The sequence below is a fragment of the Panicum hallii genome, chromosome 1, assembly GCF_002211085.1.
Source record: "Panicum hallii strain FIL2 chromosome 1, PHallii_v3.1, whole genome shotgun sequence".
In the NCBI taxonomy this organism is placed as follows: domain Eukaryota; kingdom Viridiplantae; phylum Streptophyta; class Magnoliopsida; order Poales; family Poaceae; genus Panicum; species Panicum hallii.
Genome location: NC_038042.1, coordinates 52,197,150 through 52,215,980, shown reverse-complemented (window position 1 = coordinate 52,215,980; position 18,831 = coordinate 52,197,150). Strand labels below are relative to the sequence as shown.

General features: G+C 47.4%; 1 protein-coding gene across 1 annotated transcript; it reads right to left on the bottom strand.

Annotated features, from left to right (window-relative positions):
- Positions 1–2,858: 2,858 nt before the first annotated feature.
- Positions 2,859–7,222, bottom strand: LOC112873917 (RING-H2 finger protein ATL72-like). The gene is made up of 3 exons (XM_025937020.1): positions 6,274–7,222; positions 4,593–4,690; positions 2,859–3,587 (listed from the first exon to the last, which is right to left on the bottom strand). The coding sequence occupies exons 1-3, from the start codon at positions 6,487–6,489 to the stop codon at positions 3,248–3,250; spliced, it is 654 nt and encodes a 217-aa protein (XP_025792805.1). The 5' UTR covers positions 6,490–7,222; the 3' UTR covers positions 2,859–3,247.
- Between the last annotated feature and the right edge of the window lie 11,609 nt (positions 7,223–18,831).

Sequence of the window (18,831 nt, the reverse complement as noted above, 5' to 3'; positions counted from 1 at the left end):
TACATTATTAGTTAATGCTTTGTATCGGGTTTGGGTATTTAAAAATGTTCTCCCCAAACGGAAAACGGTACCTTTTTTCGAAATAATAAATGGTTCATTCTTTGGCTGAACAAAGTAGTATCTTTGACTTTTGTTTGGCCTTCCGCACACGAGTACATGCGCCGACCTGCAGGAGCTTTTCAGGGCGAGCCAATACTCCTGAGCCGCGCGTTCGGTTCCCACGTACACCCCAACTCGAGCACACGTACTGTACGACGCGCACTCCGGTAGTGGCCCGACGATCGGGACCCATGCATGCACACGGGGATCGGATCGCAGCCGTGGACTCGCGCGCCCGGTGGGAATCAGATGAGTTTTTCCTTTGGTACGAAGAAAACGCAGCACGCGTTCGCTCGGATCGCGCCACCCGCCGGCATGCAAGTGGTCGCCCGGCGCGCGGCGCGGCGCGGGCCGGTGCGGCTTGTCGCGGCCCCATGCCTCCCCCGGCGACCTTTTTTGGCCGCCCGGCTCCGAGTCCACTTGGCCAGGGCAGTGGCAGCGGCGGGTCCGCGGGTGTCACGCGAGACCGAGCGCTCCGATCCTTTTTTTTTTTGCCCCCTCCCTTCTCACAACAAATCTCCGCTCCGATCCGCCGCGGAGTCCACGCTAACGTAGCGTGCGTACCAGCCGCGTTGCACTGGCGGAGCATGTCCGGACGCCTTGGCTTTGACCACGTTGGCAATAGTACGGCGCAAGGTGCGTCAGAGTTGTCGTTTGGGGATTCATCAGCGCGTCAGCAGAGGAAGGGAATTAAAAGCGCCGATTTATGCCCTTGATTGCCATCCGAAAGCTACTGCTCATGTCCCGGACAGGCATCTTAAGCACGTTCCAGTAGGGAGGAGATTCTGTAAGCCGCAAGAAGTAGGACGGCTGATGCTACGACACATAGGCCCCTTTTTATGATGTAGGGGTGCGATTGCACTGACGGTGATGGTACCTGCTCTTCGTCCCGGTATATATAAGACGTAACCACCTTTACTTTACCTTAAAGATTAAGAAATATATTTAATTCTCTCTATCAATATCAATATAGTATTACTGCATCGATGTACGTGCGTGTAGAGAGAGCGGGTCTTACGTTACGAGACTTAAGTAAAAAATAGCGTAGGATGGAAGGAGCAAATAGCTGGATACTCTTGTACGACATATTTACAAAGCTAAGTAAAACCAACCCAGATCAGCAGACCTTGCTACTATACCGGTAACATGCTAGGCAGATGCAAAGGGCCAGGCACGCAATGATTCGGCTCGATCCGCTGCGACGGATCCGGTCAAGTGATTGACGGAACAGGGGGCACTATACGCGCGGATTAAATAGTTGGCGATCTCGGGAAATTTCAGGCCGACGCGACGTGTACAGAACCCCAGCACGTACCGGCGCCTTTAAAAGCGAGCAGCCACGGAGCGTCCACGTCGTCGCCTCCGCGGGCTCGCGCAAAACAGCAAACCGCGCCTTTTTCTTATCCGCTCCATCATCGTCGTCATCATCCATGGTATGTACACGGCAGCGCTGCGCAAAAAAGGTAAAATTTAAAATTCGAGCGTGGTGCGCACTGGGCCTCGATGGGCCAGCCGGCCCGGTAGCCGCTGCCGGGACGTGAGTTGTGGCCGGAAAGTCGGGTCCGTCGCGCGTCGCCTGTCGAATCTGTGAGATCAGGTCACCGTCGCCGCCGCGGAGGAAACAGCTAGCCTTCAGCCCGTCATCCCGGCGTAATCGAGTTTCCGGTTAGAGGAAATCCGCGTCTCGAAATAGTTTTGGTGGAATTTGAGAGGGATTCGTATAAGAATCTCGCCTGGTATTTTATTGGAACTCGTACGTGATTCTGAATCTTGGTCACTGGTCAGTGTTTATTCACCGGTGCACAAGACCTCTCCGTGTGGAAAGGTGGTGGTTCGTTAATCGTGACCGGTGGCCTGCCTGCCCCGTATCTCTCCGGTCACTTCACAGTCCCGTTCCTGAATCCTGAGCCCAATTAGCTCGACCACATGTATGACAGTATGAGCAGCACGACCGTCAAGGGAACCGGCGGGGAGCACGCCGGCGCGAGCGCGATGGCATCCAGCCGGCATACCGGAGGCTCAAGTCGGAAGCTCCCTTTCGTCGCACGCAGCAAGCCGCGTGGAAGGCTGGAGGGCGCACACGGGATCGCGAGCCGCGCGGCCTGTGCGAGGTGATGCGCCGATAGCTCCATGCCTCCCTCCACCCGCGCACGCCGGGGCAGCACGCCCTCCAGGCTCCAGCTGCTCGCTCGGCCGAGGCCCGCGGCAGGATGCAGGCTGCAGGCTGCCGCGGGACGCCGACTGATCTGACGGACGCGCACATACACCGCGCGCCGCCGCTCCTCGCTCGCGACTTGTGCAGCCCACACGGACGCTGCTTTACCCTTTTTCACAGTGACCCGCGGCCTGGGATCTGTCAAAGTTCCCTTTAGTAACACGGTTACACCGAGCGCTGCATCGCTGCCAGGCTGAGCCGGGGCTGTGTCCCCGCGACATTGAGGTGTCGCACCAACCGTTCGTGGACGGTGATGACGTGATGTGTCCTCACAGCCGCTCACAGTACGAAAACAGGAGGGAACGAGTGAGCAACGCATTGTGTCCCGGTCGCTGATGAAACGTCACCGCTGCTGGTACAGGAGTAACAGCCTGGAAAAAGGACAAAAGGAGGGAACAGCGCGTAGTCAACACAGGAGGGAATTTTTAAATCACGCACTGATAGTGAACGAGAAGCTGCAAACCATCAGGGCCAAGAAAGAGCAGTGGATACATTTATCTTTCTCTGTAGTAATCGGAGCTGGGAAATACAAGGAGACACGGCAGGTTCAAGGGCCAATGCTCCCTTGAGCATTTGCAATTTATTGACGGGCGGAGCCGCTGCAAATATTTTCGCAGCTCCGAATCTGATCAGTATTCAGTATACCATTTCTTTACAACATACAACGACACATCAAAAAATAAGAAAAGATTAAAAGAACCACGCGCAGCCGTGGCCGAAGACAAGTCGCTAACCTACAGCTCGAGATGTACAAAGAATGCCTAGACACCAGGCCAAACAAATGAATGCGCTCTCATTCTGTACCCAACCTACTGTTCCGCGGAACGAACAGGCCGAGCACGGGTTCTGCAACGGCAGAACCTTTTGATGCTCGACAGCAACAGTTTAGCTTCACCAATTTTCTCTTGATCTCCACCCTGTATGTCAGTGCCCTCAATGTCTTTGTGGCTGGATTTCGATTATCACCTCTAATGACTCTTGTGAGGTTGGGCTGTTTTGTCTACCACCGGTACGATCGCGATGAATTGGAAGTATCCAATGAGGTGATCTATTGGCAGAGCTCTCCGGGTGTCCCAGTAGTTGAGGGAGGCCACGGAGAGGAGATGCAGTAGATTTTGTACCTGATTGGTCCCTCAACGAGATCCGGCATATTGGGCAAGTCGTTTGTTTCTGTAACCATACATCTATACATTCGAGATGGAAGTTATGTCGGCATGTGGGCATTACACGAAGTATCTCTTTGTCTTTGTATTCACCTAAACATATCGAGCACCTGCCAAAGAAAAAACGTCATTTTCTTTTGATTTAGAAAAATACCACATAGAGGTATCTATGCAATTGCCCATTTCCCATAATAGTCACCAACACTCATCAAGTAGAAATTTAATTCTATCAGAATATTTCTCTTTTAACTTCCTGAACTATCAAACAGAATATAACTAGTATAATAAGCCATGTCTCATTTTAGATATTTGGTTTTTTAATAAGAGAAGAAAACTGCACACAAACAATATCTGCTGGGCAAGAACTAGCCACTTGCCATGAAGCAACATATATCAGACAAGAACTGTCTATGCTAGTTATGGGCTGTTCACCTAAACAGAAAATGCTAGTCTCAACTATTTGATGAATATAAGTCATAAATAAATGTCTTGCTCGACAGGTACACAAAATCCTGTCACATAAGCAAAAGGCAGTACCTATAAATGTAAATAATCAAGATAATTATTTTTAACCACAGCTATGCAGTTAATTACTTATATGCCATGCATAGTCAGTATCAAATGTCATGTCAGGGCTCAATTATCAACCTGCCCATTACCTTCCGACAGTTACAAGATAGAAAATACAGATAAAGGGTAGCTCTATTTCTTGTCTAGACAATACGGTTGATAGTTCTACATTAGATTATTTATGTATCGAACTAAAAATCTTGTCGATTTAAGTGCTTCAGTCAGTTATAGCATCTTTCAGTTCAGATTGACAAACCACTGCAGCTATGCTTCAGAAATTATAAATTGCCAAACAAAGAAGACTAAAAATTCTGGAGGCTTTGAAGATCAAGTTATCACCATTTTACTCTATTGGTATACACATTGATATCATGTGAGCAATAACTGGTGTGCGGCATGTTCCTTGCATTAAATTTCATAGACAATCATATAAAAGGGAACTGTACAAGTAATCCCTCCGAGAATAAACAATTTGGTTGAAGGAGTGGCGGGACATTTGCAAACATGGAAGTAAATTAACACTAGATTATGCATGGTTTACTTACTGGGCATCATCTTTTGAATGGAAGGCCTCAGAACTATAACTCATTGTAGGAATCGCAGCAACAGCAAAAGAATCCAACCCACTGCGGGAATGCTCAATCTATTGAACAAACAAAAGGAACGGTGTCATTTTTTTTAAGACAAAGCCTGCTCTGGACAGCTGTAAGTAAATTGACTCAGAGGATCACGAAGCAGAAACATAATGCATACAATAATTGTCCATTTATTAATGTAAACCCCGTAATTGCTTAGTCATCTCAAGCATTGTTTTGAAACAATGAAGCAAGCCAAGTAAGAAGAACCTAATCCAAGTGCGTGCAACAAATGCCCAAGTAATATCAGGAGCATCTTAGCATGATTTCAATCCTCATAGCTGAGAGTTGGAAGAGTTATCTACTTATGTCCAACTTTCAGGTAAATGGTATACTGGACATAGTACTCCAGCTCATCCATCAATTAAAGTACATTCCTCAGTCATACATAACTTTGAATGAAGATTTTTTTATCAGTATTTTGGTCGCAAACAAGGAAGCATAAATAACGTGCAATTTGACTGTGCAAAACCATAATTATGGAAATGAAAGAAAGCATATAATACTTAGAAATATTTTGAAATAGGTACATAGAAAATAATGTGCATGCTTAGCTTTGCAAAAGACAAATCCTTTGCATTTGTTCACTTTCAGTTACAACTGGAAAGTTAGGATAGTTGTAAAGGTCTGATAGGATACATGCAAGCAGAATATGGCCCTTTTCACAATTGATACTGAAAAGACACTTTTATATACAACACATTCACAATTGAGACAGATGATACACATGCCTACCAACTTACTGATTGGCACAACAAACATTAATAATATGCTTAATAATATCATCCATGGTTCAGACAAATCAGAATAAAAGACCCATATATGACACCTCAATTTTCAGGGTGAAAATACTGTCAGTAATTCAAATAAGAATAACTAACCAAGTCGCCCATGATAGCCACATTACAGTCTGATGTGCATGTTTTCAACACTATATGAACATCACGAGTATAATGGTAGCTAATTTTGTATTACTATGGCTAATTCAATCATCACAGGACAATCTTAGGCCGAATTATTTGGCCTAGACGGAGTGTGTTTATTCTGCAAGAATTGGAATTCTATGACATGTTTTGTCATGTCAATGAAGTTGCAACTTCACTGAGAGTTTGTTGAGAATAGAAGGACCGGTGCACGGATGCAGTATGAGATAATTGAGGTCAATGCTTAGCAATAAATGAAACATGGCCTAGCACCAAATAGAAGTGGCATCTCATTTGACGATCTTCAGTTATTAGTGAGCCGGCAGTTTGGCTAGTTCCTCCCTACGTTCCTGCCGACTGCCGTGTTAGTTCCCTTTGTTCAGTCGTGGGTGGGTGGTGGCCTCTAACTTTTTGCCGCTAGTTGGGTCCAAAAATTTGCCGAACCACCTTTACTTTATGGCCCATACAAACATGACTGCTATAACAACACAGCAATGTGACTGAAAAGGTTGAGCTGTGTTCCGTGTAAAACAGAATTAATCAGCGGAACATTTCCCTGAACTGGCCCCGGGCATGACTTGGGATCACCACGCAGCTCAAGGTGCGCTTCTGTGCTCGACGAGCATGACGCTTCGCACGCTAGGAGGAGTTAGCAGATGAGCGCTCACCGTGCGGTCGAGATCCGCGACGTTGCGGAACTCGATGTCGAAGTCGAAGGGCGCGGGGGGCTGTGCCAGCGCCCTCGCCGCGGCGGCCGCGGCCGCGTCGGCGTCGGCCCGCGCGGTGCGGCCGCAGATGAGGCGCGCGCAGACGAAGACGATGAAGGTGGCGCTCATCCCGAAGCCGATCACCGTGGTCACCAGATTCAGCCCGGACCCCAGCATCTCCGCCACCCTTCCCCCAGCGCCGCCGAAGCCCCACTCCCGCCCAGACACCCAGTCCCGCCGCCAGCCAGGCAGCCAACTCCCGAACTGCCCTCCCAGCGCGCACGCGAATCAGCCAGAAGCACGCAACGGATTAAGCAGCGAGCCGCTGCGGCTGCCCGGGCGGCGTATAAGAGCGGCGCGGCGGGCGGCTGGGTCCGGGCAGCCGGGGGCCGGTGGCCATCGGCGCGGGGTTTGGGATTTGGGATTTGCGTGGGCCGCTGGCAAGGAATGATGCGCGGGCGGCGGGAGTTGGCAGAATCCGGGAGTTGGTGGCCTAGGTCCTGGGAGGAACACAAGTATCTCCCTGACTCCCTCGTCTCGCCTCCTGTGCGTGACTTGCGAGAGGGTGGGGGTGCCTGCCTTGCGTGGGGCGATGCTACTCGCCTCAACTCAGCTCAGCTCACCTCGGCAGCTTTGCCCGCGACGACGCTGGATCTGCTCCTCATCTGCTGCTGCTCTGGCCCCTTGGTGGGCCAAACTTCCCTCCCACTCCTGTATGACGAGCGGGGCCGACGTCGCAGTGGGGTCCAGCTGTCATGACGGAAAGGGTTGGGCGCCGTGCCCGGAGCCGGAGATGAAAGGTGGGGGGAGCAGGCGGGGCCCGCCGCGGCGGCGAGGGCAGCGCGAGGACAGGAGGTGCGCCCCGGGGAATCGTCCAAGATTTGGCAGTCGCCACGCGAGCGCGACAGAAGAAGCAAGGCGGCGTTTGCGTGGACGGACTTTTCATCGGCGACGGCGAGCGAAGATCTTTTCTCGGAACGAAAAGACCGTGGCGACGCGTTTACAGATTCCGGGATGATTCAGCCAGTACTTTGAATGAACAGCTACCGTGTCGATCGACGACGCGTCACCCGTCACCGGGAAAAGATATGTTTTAGGCAGGGTTCACGTCAGTAGGATCGGCAAATCTGCCCTTTTTTCTAGTAGTAGAAGTCTTACCAAAAGTGGCTCAGGTTCATCACCGGAGCTGGTGCACCAGTCGCCTGTATGATGATGGTGAAAGACTGGCCGATTCTCCTCTGTTTGGATTGTTGTTCTTGAGCTTACTATACTGTCACTGCTACGGCCCACTTGGTAATTTGTCGATCAGCCCACGGCCCACTTGGTGTGTCTTTCGTAGGATGAAAAATCGCCCACCGGCCACGTTCAGGCGCGACAAGTTGGTCATTTACAGCCTTTTGGATAACTTTCAAAAACAACTACAGCTTAAACGAGGTCTACAACTCTCTTCTCTACAATTTAAGGACTTAAGACGGAAAGATATCGCCACACATTTAGACCTCTATAAAAGTTCTGTATAAAAGGCCCCCCCCTCCTACAATTGATTCGAATTTTTTTAAAAAAAGATTAAAAAAATTAAATTTGAAAAAGGGTGCCGTTTTGAAAATTTTTGAAAAATGGGTGCCTCCCGCCCGATCAACGGGCGGGAGGCGTGGAGCCGGAGACCTCCCGCCCATCCAACGGGCGGGAGGTTCCAAAATTTTTCCCAGACCCCTTCCGAGAGCCTCTTCGCGAATAAGAATTTTTTTTTATTCGCGAAGAGGCCCCTGACGCGGCCGCAGCGGCATCCCACCCGTCCAACGGGCGGGAGGTTCCCCGAGGGGCATCCCGCCCGCCCAACGGGACTATATAAGCCCCCACCTACTCCCAAATTCCCATATTATTCAGCAAAAATCAGGAAAAAAAGAAAGGGAGGAGAGGAAGAGAGGAGAGGAAGCGGCGAAGCCCTATTCACACGTCGGTTTGGAGGTATATTCTCGTTCCAGTCGTATAATTACTTAAAAATAACTATAATCTAAGAAATATTTCTTAGGGTAGTTATATTTTGAATAGTTTTTAGTATTTTCAATAGTTTTTAGAAATATTTCCTAAGGTAGTTATATTTTGAATAGTTTTTAATATTTTCAATATTTTTAGAAATATTTCTTAGGGTAGTTATATTTTGAATAGATTTTAGTATTTTGAATGGTTTTTAGAACTATTTCTTAGGGTAGTTATATTTTGAATAGTTTTTAGGAATATTTCTTAGGGTAGTTATATTTTGAATAGTTTTTAGTATTTTCAATAGTTTTTAGAAATATTTCTTAGGGTAGTTATATTTTGAATAGATTTTAGTATTTTGAATAGTTTTTAGAACTATTTCTTAGGGTAGTTATATTTTGAATAGTTTTTAGTATTTTCAATAGTTTTTAGGAATATTTCTTAGGGTAGTTATATTTTGAATAGTTTTTAGTATTTTCAATAGTTTTTAGAAATATTTGTTAGGGTAGTTATATTTTGAATGGTTTTTAGTATTTTTAATTGTTTTTAGAAATATTTCTTAGTGTAGTTATATTTTTCATGCAGATATGGCGCAGATACCAGAGCTCCTTGACGCCACGTACCGAGGCCTTTGCTAGGCCTGTTTCAAGACGGAGAGGACCGCCGTCATCACAGGCTGTCCACTTCTACTGCAGCTATGGTCGTACGAGCGATTCGCCATAGCATGCCCCCTAATCAGCGAGGAGCCTTATCCATCCGAGATGTATGGGCTGTGGCACGAGGACAGCCCCACGATGGGTTCGCTTTGGACCGATCGATGGGTAAGCTTTTTAATTTACTGTTGTACATTTCTATATATGCAAAGTACCGACGTAGTTGTGTAATTTTGCAGATGAGCTAGGCACATCGGCAGGTCCGAAAAGCATACCCGCAGTTCGTGTCCGAATTTGATCGGTTGCGGCCACAGGATGTCATCTGGACCCCGTACACCAGTGCGGCTGTCCACACACGTGCGCCGCACGGGTTGTCCTCCCTCTGCACGCGTGACGAGGCGTACTGGCTCACAAAAGGCGAACCTAGTGTTCGATATTATCGTGGAGCCGTACTGCGTCGAGCGAGTGATGAGGCAGTTCGGGCGACAATAGCACTTCCCTCTCCTACCCCGAGCGTTCCAGGCCGTGCCCCGCAGCGTACACGAGTAAGTTTGTGATAACTCATTTTCTATTAATTATATAATCGTTATCATGAAATAATGTTATCTTCCAAATGTTTGCAACAGATATTCGCGCAGGGGATATCATGCCAACGAAGTCAACTGGGTTGTCAAGCTGCAGAAGTACGTAGGAGGGTAGCTAGACGCACCTGACGATGTGTGGGACGAGCCGCAGCCACACACAGAGGCGTCTTACGACGCATACCTCTACTGATACCTCACTCGCACGCGTCCGTACGTCACTCTTTCATGTATTGATGACGCGGAGCATCAGCACCCGTCGACCATCTCGGACACGTATCCCTTGTACCGTGATCAGGCGCAGCGTGGCGCCGTACGTCTTTCGCAACTTCAATTATTAAATCTTTTTTTAAAAAATAGATAACAATATTACTCTGCTTCTCATTACTCATGCAGATCGATCTCATCAACTGCGTGGAGGTCGAAGTTGCATCTCAGATCACGTTGTTTGAACATGGAGTACGTGTACCGGACGCACAGTACAAAGAGAGTTTTCGTCGGATTCATGACAACTTGACGCGAGCGTTACTTGCACTGACGTGTTGCAGCAGAGACGACGTGGGGGCCTCCAGTTCATCTCATGCGTCCGCCCACGTGTACACAGCTGGCCCGTTGACCTCTGCAGCACCGCACGCAGCGTCCAGCGGTACTGCCGACAGTTCGAGCTGTAAGTCCTTTATAATTGCCATTTTCAATCAACTTTGATTTACACGACTAATTTCGTTTGTTTTATAGTCATGCACTAGACGGCAATGGGGCCTCCTCCTGCAAGAATGGAGCCTCAGACGTTTGGCGCCTATGCTCCAGGAACGTCCCTCCCGTCGGGTTCGACGCCAGCTGCTCCGTATTCTTAGGGCTATATTCAGCATGCTTGGTCGAGGGAGCTCCTACACACGGTGGTCTGTTCGGTGTGCCGGACTGGGACGGCTGGGACGGCGGCTCCATCAGTTTGTCGGAGTTGGAGGGTGGCGACGCCGGACCTGACATCATTGGTCCCTCCCAGACGTATGACGCTCCAGCTCCACGGTCCCAGGATGACCCGTTCACGCCGGCGCCTCCTCCGCCTCGTCCTCACCGTGCTCCAGATGCACTCACGTACTCGGAGGGGCACATATGCCGACGGCCTAGGATTAGGGGGGAAGACCAAGAGAGCGCGAGGACCGGGACAGGCGGAGCAGGTACTCCTGATTCGGTGGACTCTATATATTTAAATTGTTTTTTGTATGATACTATTTTATTTTTAATGGGTTGATGTATCGTACTATCGTAATATTTGGATTCTACGTTGTAAAACGTTATCGTTTAACCATCTTCATACGAGTTTTAGATACAGTAATCTTCTTCGTAAAATTGAATTAAAATTTTATATGTATACAAAAGAGTATGGCGAATAAATCTTGTATTTGAAAAAGTATAAATTTTAAATAGTTTGTAAAATATAAATTCGAATAAAGAATAAGAAAGAATGGGAACCTCCCATCCGTTGGGCTGGTGGGATGTCTTAGGGGCCTTTTCACGAATAAGAAAAGTTTTTTATTCGCGAAGAGGCTCTCGGGAGAGGACTGGGAAAAATTTTGGAACCTCCCGCCCGTTGGATGGGCGGGAGGTCTCCGGCCCCACGCCTCCCGCCCGTTGATCGGGCGGGAGGCACCCATTTTTCGAAAATTTCCAAAACGGCACCTTTTTGAATTTAATTTTTTAACTCTTTTTTTAAAAAATTCCAATAGATTCGGGTGTTGGATGAATTTGTAAACCAGCATGTCGTGGGCCGAGGCCCGCTTAGTGGGATTATATAGCATGTTCCGGCCCAGATACACCTCGCGCATTGCGAATGAACTAACCTTGCAGGCGGCTTTGCTAGCAGTCATCTGTGCTTTTATATAGCAAAATCACATTGAACCGGACTCGGATTTGAGATTCTCTAAGGTGCGCTCAACCGTTGTCGGAGTTGCAGATCGCATGCTGTCATTGGCTATGTCATGATCTGACTTTCTAGTGTGTTTCTATTATACTCTTTGCTGACTTTCTAACCCATCTATTATAAGTGTTATCGCTGATTAACCAACTGGTGAGCGAGCATGGTACTAGCTATTAAAAGTAACTTAAGAATAATCCAATAAAATGAAGTCAACAGATTGTTGTATTGCATCGTGATGTACTTCTGTACCCTGCCTTTGAAGGTCATTTCACGGACAAATTCTCTTTGGGTCTCACTTCTGGCGGATCGGGACTTATCATCCAAAGTATTCTGTTGTAACTGAAGTTCATTTCAATGTAATTTTGCTGCTTGGCCGGTTGCCTGACCTGCTGTGACTGTGAACATCTTTTGACGACTTCTCATTATTTTGCTAATTGTTTTCCATGTCTTTCAGTTGTCTCCCTTTGCACAATGCACCCAGAAGGTATAAAAAAAATGCAATAATTGAAGTTATATTCTCTCTGTGCTACTTCACCCTTTTCTGAACTTAAAGTTGCCTGGATGATGATGTTAGTGCTAGGCGTGCTGAGCACAAAACAAAACTATTCTTTAGGCATTTAGAACGGCATGAGCCAAGAAGGAATCTAGTTAGTGCTGGCTCTAACAATAACTTCTGAAGGAAATGGACATCATAGAATACAGAAAAGTCCCTGTTTTATCCGGGAGGTGGAACGAAAGGGTAAGTGCCTCTCTGATTCACCTTAAAGGAGCAGACGATATCTTACAATGGGATCGTTTTCTGCCCGTACTGGTTAAGGCTAATTCATACAGTATTGATGTACAAGACACTGTCACCTCAATCGGGCAAAATCATCAGGTACTGATGCTTGGGTGATCTACAGTCGTTATCTACAACGATATTGAATGCGACATTGTACCGAACAGAGTTAGCATCTGAAACTCTGACACCACATGAGAAGTTGCTGCTGAATAACATCGCTCGGAAATTCTGAACAGCGATCCGTTATTAATTTGAAATATGCAGTCCTAAGCTTTAGGACTTGAGCACGATGATCTCATATTTTGGCAGCAGCTTCTCAAGTCTCAACTCAGAATGTAAAGGGCAGTTCAAAGTTCAAACACGAATTTGCCATGGATATATCCATCTAGTAAAAAATACTAATACTTTCGACAGGTAACAGAATGGCTGGAAAGTCTCTGGTTTAACGTACCATCCTTTTTCAAATACCTTTTTCCTTTCCTTCCTTTGTTGTTGTAATACCTTTTTTGACCTTCTATATGTACATTAAATTAACCAGTTGGGTATTATTCAGAAAAAAAGTGTCACTTCCTGTAGTTCCATTATTTTCATGAGCACGGTTTGTTTTCTTATCGCAATAGAAGCCTGCAGTTCCATGCTTCCACTTTTCCGGTGATTGAGGGGGTGCTTGTTCCGGAGAGCTAAAGTTTAGTCCTGTCACGTAAAAAGAATTTTATCATTTAGAGCATTAAATAAAGTCTAATTACAAAACTAATTGTAAAACTTCTAGACTAATTCATAAGACAAATCTAATAAGTATATTAATCCATATTTAGGGGGATGGTCACTGTAGTATCATTGTAGTAAATCATAGATTAATTAGACTCATTAAATTCGTCTTATGAATTACCACCCATCTATGAAAAAAATTTATAAACAGATTTGATTTAATACTTCTAAATGGTAAGATTCTTTTTAATATGATCGGACTAAACTTTAACCCTCCACGACCCAAACGGGGCTTGAGACATTGTCTGGTTCCTAGGATGAAAACCCGATCGATCGAAGTGAATAGTTTTAGTAGCCTTATCCGAATAAATTCTTTGGCCAGCTATAGTGCTTGCATAGCTATGCTAAGCTTGTCTCTTCAAGGCTAGCAAAGTGATATATACTTTAAAAAGATGAGGAAGTTTTCGTTGTTTTTGTTTTTTTAAATAGAGAGGGAGAGATGATCAATCAGAAAAACTAAAAAGAAAAGGCACCCTCCATCTCAGGCGTTGTTTAACAAAAAGGCAGTACGCGAATCATTTCGCATTTGAGTATTTTAACAAACCATGCGTCGTAAAGTAAACGGCGTCTCGATCCGGACCTTGTATAATGCGCTGACCTGCTAGTTTTGAGTTGACATCCAAAATGTCTATACGTCAACTGTGCTACTAGCTCAGACCTTTCGCCTTTCAAAAAAAAAGAAAGATAATCAGACCTTTCGCGATCAGCAGAACTGAGGCCACCCTGGGAACATGCTCTGATCCGTTTTTGAGCTTTCATTATTGGAACGTGCTCGTACTATATTGGCATCTGACTATATGCACGCATTGGGATGCCCTGCATACCATTGATATTTTGTTATGTACAAGCACACTCTGTCACCCTGCCCTGTGCATTTGATCTAGACATCTAGTGGGCACGTCTCCGGCAGCCGCGCCGCGCCGGCACTGAGTCGGGGTCGGTGCATCGCCGCGACGACCCGAATATTGTCCAACTGGTCCACGGCGCTGTGCCGCCGTCACGGCTGGCCGCCCATCGACGACCGCCAGCCCGACGCCGCCCCTGCACTAGCCAGCCGGCCCGCGCGCTCGTGCGCGCCAGCCTCTTTCTTCCACCCGAGGCGTGCCGGCCGGGCTGGCCGGGGTCCGCGCGTGTGCCTGCCGGCCGGTGCGTGGGTGACGCACTGCGCCGCGCATGACACCCCGTCCCACCGGCCCGCAACCGCCGCGCAGGTGGAGCCTTTGAACCCCGGCGCCGCCCCACCGGTGGCGCTGCTCCCCCACCACGAGACACGCGCCCAGGCCCAGCTCGCCCGAATCGGCTGGCTGGCTGACGGATGCAACTTGCGCCCGCCCGGCCGGGGCCGTGCACGGACGCCACGCCTGCGAGCCGCGCGCGCCTAAAGAAATCCCCCACGAGACCACGAGCCGTCGCGATCGGCGGTGCTGTGCCCGCCGCTGCCTCCCCGGCCGCTAGCGACGGATCAGCCCGGACGTGGCGCGGGTGCTTTCGGCGGCGAACAGTCGGTGCGCGACCGGGATGCGTAGGCCGGCTCCGGGCTGGCACGTCACTCGCCCACCGGAACCACTGGTACGTCGTCACAGGAAGCTCGACGCATTGCGTGTCAGCATTTGCGTCCCACAAAAGTTGCAGGCTCATTTTCAGAAAGAAAAAGTTGCAGGCGGTATCGTCCCACGCACTTGGCCTATGGCTCAGTCTCGCTTGTTCCACATGTACTCTTTTACACTGTGGTTGGTCCCGGGCCGTGGTAGATGCGTACCGTGAACTCCGAACTGGGTGTTGATCTGACTCGGAGGCAAAGGAGCTGGCGAGATGGTAGGCGTATGTACCAGCTACGAGGTCGTGACCGTGACACTCCCATCGGTTTAGGTTGGCGTCTGTTTCTACTTTCTAGAGGTAATCTAGAGAGTAGTAACTGACCGGGTTGGCATGGGAGTTCGAGGACGAAATGCAACTAAAACTAGCTGTTGCTGGTTTTCAGACGAAATACCACAAATGGGAGTGCCTTGCATCGAGGATCACTATCGCTTTGATAGATGTTGACCGGACCGGATTTCGGTTGATCACTTTGCTTGGTAATCAAGGGCGGATCAAGCAGGTCAATAATGATTGCCAACGTGTGTTGACTTGTTGCCTTCTTTAGTTTCTTTTCCAATGAGAAACCTTAATTCAGGGGAGGGATTACAAGTATACAACTAAGTTTCATATGGCCAGGCCATACAGCAATGCAACTGGTAGGTTAATTTATCAAAAAAGTAATTTGCATAATTTTAGTTTTTTTACTTTCTTTGGTCTTCAAAATATGACTGACTACTACATTTAAAATTTCATGGACATGTATATAATCACAAAAATATATATCAATGGTTCGAAACGTGGTTTGCACGAGGCAAAACAACATCCCTTGCCTAGCAGCTATGCCTCACAAAGAGTGATTTAATTTGAAAGTGGGATGAATTAGAGGTGGATGAAGAAAACTATGATCATGGGATATTTATGTATGAATTGTCAATTCTATGTTTTGAAATGCTATGTTTTTATTTAACGTGTCATTTATCTACCACTTACTATTTTTATAACATTGATGAAATACAAATCTAGTAATAGGTGGGCGTCATTGTCGTGCAAAAGCATAAGAATGACATCAAATAGATGAGAAGAAGAGCCCAACCATGCCTTCTCATGAGGGTTGGCAGTTGACACTAATAAGTATTAGAAACAAGATCCAACATAAAGCCTAATTTATTGAGATTATGCCATCATGATATTTTTTATGTGATAATGATGGTCTAGATATAACTCACAAGAATATTAATGGGACATCCTAATAAAATGTTCAACTTGAAAGTACAGCCGAAAAATATAAAATGATAGCTCAAGCTTCAACTTACGAATACACAAACTTGGGTTGGGGCTAAAACTCTTCATTGGGCAATTGGCTTAACATAAATAATTTGATTTTTGACAAAGCAAGAGTTCATTTTTTTTATTCGGTTGATTTTGGACACACTAGGTCATATTGTTGGTATTGTTAGAAATGATGGAAGGAAATATAAAGAGAGATACATAGTGCATTTCAAATTTTAGAAATAATAACAATGGAGATTTTTTTTCCAATCATGGTGTAGGTTAGCCATAGAATGTGTTCATCCTTTGCTTCATTGCCTCATTGGCACTACTTGCACAAGGGCTCAGGTTTATTTGCTTCCCTCCACGTCTGGCAGAGGGGGAAGGGGGTCTTTCTTTGGAATAGAAATTGAATTACACATCATTCCTCGACCAGCTTAAGTTTTGGATTGAATTGATCAGCGCATGCAAATTAATATCTCTTACAAAACGAAGCATACATATACGCGAATCTCAATAGGATTTGATACGGACCAATGAAAAACGGACAAGGTGATGAATTTGCTTTGCTTCTAAGCCGATGGCTAATCGCGATTGCTTTCGTTCAAAAGGCGCTAATCGTTAGCTAAAACCCTCCAACCATATTATGGTGGAGCCCGGGATAGCCGTAACCGAATTCCTGCCCGTTAGTTTGTAATCACGAAACCGAGAAAGGCGATTGACTTCGAGTGCACAACTCCTGGACATCCATTACTGCTCCTCATCCCATCGGAACCGAGAGCTTAGGCTGTTGATTCAAGCAAGAAGTGGCGATTGCTTCCACGCAAACGCCAGATGTTTACCACGCCGAATCGCAACGAATACCAACCCCAAAATCTACTACCACCGCTACTCGCTAACGCACGCGCACACATACATACGGGCACATCTTTTCTACGACAAGTAATACGCAGGCAGAACCCACATGCCCAGGGCATGGGTGGTGACGATGATGAGCAGTTCTTTTACTGGCTACTCTGGAATGTAAACTATAATCTAATCTGGAAAATAAACTATAATACCTCTGCACTGGCGGCTCTTGAGGCCACCCAAACAATGTTATCTTCTCGGAGTCCCAAGAAGGCCAGTTCCTTTCAAAAGAAAAGGAAGGCCAGTGAGAGAGCCACACTGCCACAGGCTGACCATTTTGGTTTTTGTTTTTGTGGGGGGGGGGGGGGGGGGGTGCAAAACGCGCCACCCGTGGCCGGCGGGCATGCCGGTGCCGGTAGCCGTCGCGCCCACGAGTTGGCCAGTCTGCCCACCGCGGGCGCCGTACGAGCCCGGCGTTTATAATTACGCGCGGCACAGGCGGATCCACCTCGGCCTCGTGGCGCCGGGCGCCGGGCGCCGTTGGTCCTGCGCCCTGCGCCCGGATACCGGGAGCAGAGGAATCTCATCGCCTCCGCCACCGGGATGCGAGCCGCGCCCGCCACCGTGCATGCTCTTCGCCTCGCCAAGTTCTTTTAACCTTCCTGCTTTCTCTGCTTAGGATGTATACACTGCAGAGCAGTGGCAGGAGTGTTTTATGTGAACTGATCCTGTGTGGTTCTTATTTAAGACTGTCACCGTAGAAGATTAGTTTGTTAAATACAGTACGCTGTCACGGCATTTTCTTTCTTTGTTTCTTTTCTTTTTTTTGAATCGGCCTGTCGTGGCAGCTCAAACTTCAAACTGAACTAGAACGCAGCATTGTACACTAGCACGAGCGCAGGTGGCGACTCTTGGCACGGGACTGCATCTCGACTCTTTGATGTTTAGCATGGACGCCGCCGGCCTCAGTTCGTTGTTGATTGGTGGAGCTACGCCATGGAATCTCCGATTGTAAATGGCGAGTCCTAGACTCTGCGGATCCAGACGTGCTCCTGTTGATAAGCAACTTGGCCTATCGTCGGACAAGTCGTGATCCGACTATTGGTGGTTTTGCATCGATTTTTGTCGATGATGTGCAATGTATAGTGCTGAATTAGGATATGTATAAGCCAGGTACGGAATAGTAGCAGTCCATCTTTCTGAAATGTAAAGTTTCATGAGAAATGAACGCATGGGATGATTTCTCTTAAGGGTGCGTTTGGTTGGGGAGCGAAGTAGAACGGAGTCGTTCCATCCTACTTTTGCAGATGTTTGGTTGCCAGACTTGTGGAGTGGAGCGGCTCCCGATAGGAATAATCCCATCAGATGCCGAACGAGCCCGCTCCATAAATCAGGCGGGCGAAGCCGCTCCGTTCCGGACTACCTCCTGTCTCGCTCTCCCGTCTCAGTGCACAGGCTCCTTCTCCCTCTGACTCCTCAACCAAACACAGGATGGAGCCGCTCTGTTCCAATTCACTCTGCAACCAAACAAAAAACAGAGCCGCTCCGTTCCAGTTTACCAAACACAGAATAGAGCGGCTCTGTTCCTAGAATCTGGGACGGAGCCGCTCCGTTCTACTTCGCTCCCCAACCAAAGGCACCTCTTTGTTCATGAAACCGCCTTTTAGCGTGGAGATGGAGGCCTGAGGATACGGCTTCAACCTTGATTCCCTCCTAGGGCTCAGGACTCAATATCTCCAACAAATTACTCATACCTCACATCTGAAACACACTCTCTCCATTACTAATAACTACTCTTGTATTTTTGGTAATGGTTGCTGCAGCAGACTACCGAAATCCAATCACCAAGAATATGGTAGAGGGATGAATTCTCTTTATTTAGGGTGGAGGGAGGTGTATTTTGGTGATTGCCAAAAACTTTTAGGTATTGGGGATTGGATTGGTAATCTGCTGAAGCACCTCCAATCACCAAAATATCAATTTTTTTGTTATTGGAAAGAGAGATGAGTAATATGTTGGAGATGTGTGAGAATTCTGAATTTTACTTGGAGCAGCTGTGAAAGCATCGAGGAAGGTTGTTCAATCAGTATTCGGTAATAACAAAAAGAAAAAAAAGGAGATACTCTTGATATTTCCTGTCAA

What these genes read in the sequence shown, in the direction of transcription:
- LOC112873917 (XM_025937020.1), bottom strand. Translation starts at nt 6,489, where the DNA reads ATGCTGGGGTCCGGGCTGAATCTGGTGACCACGGTGATCGGCTTCGGG. An exon ending in TCGCGGATCTCGACCGCACG is followed by an intron (nt 4,691 to 6,273) that starts GTGAGCGCTCAT and finishes TTTGTTCAATAG; the next exon opens with ATTGAGCATTCCCGCAGTGG. An exon ending in CATTCAAAAGATGATGCCCA is followed by an intron (nt 3,588 to 4,592) that starts GTAAGTAAACCA and finishes TTTCTTTGGCAG; the next exon opens with GTGCTCGATATGTTTAGGTG.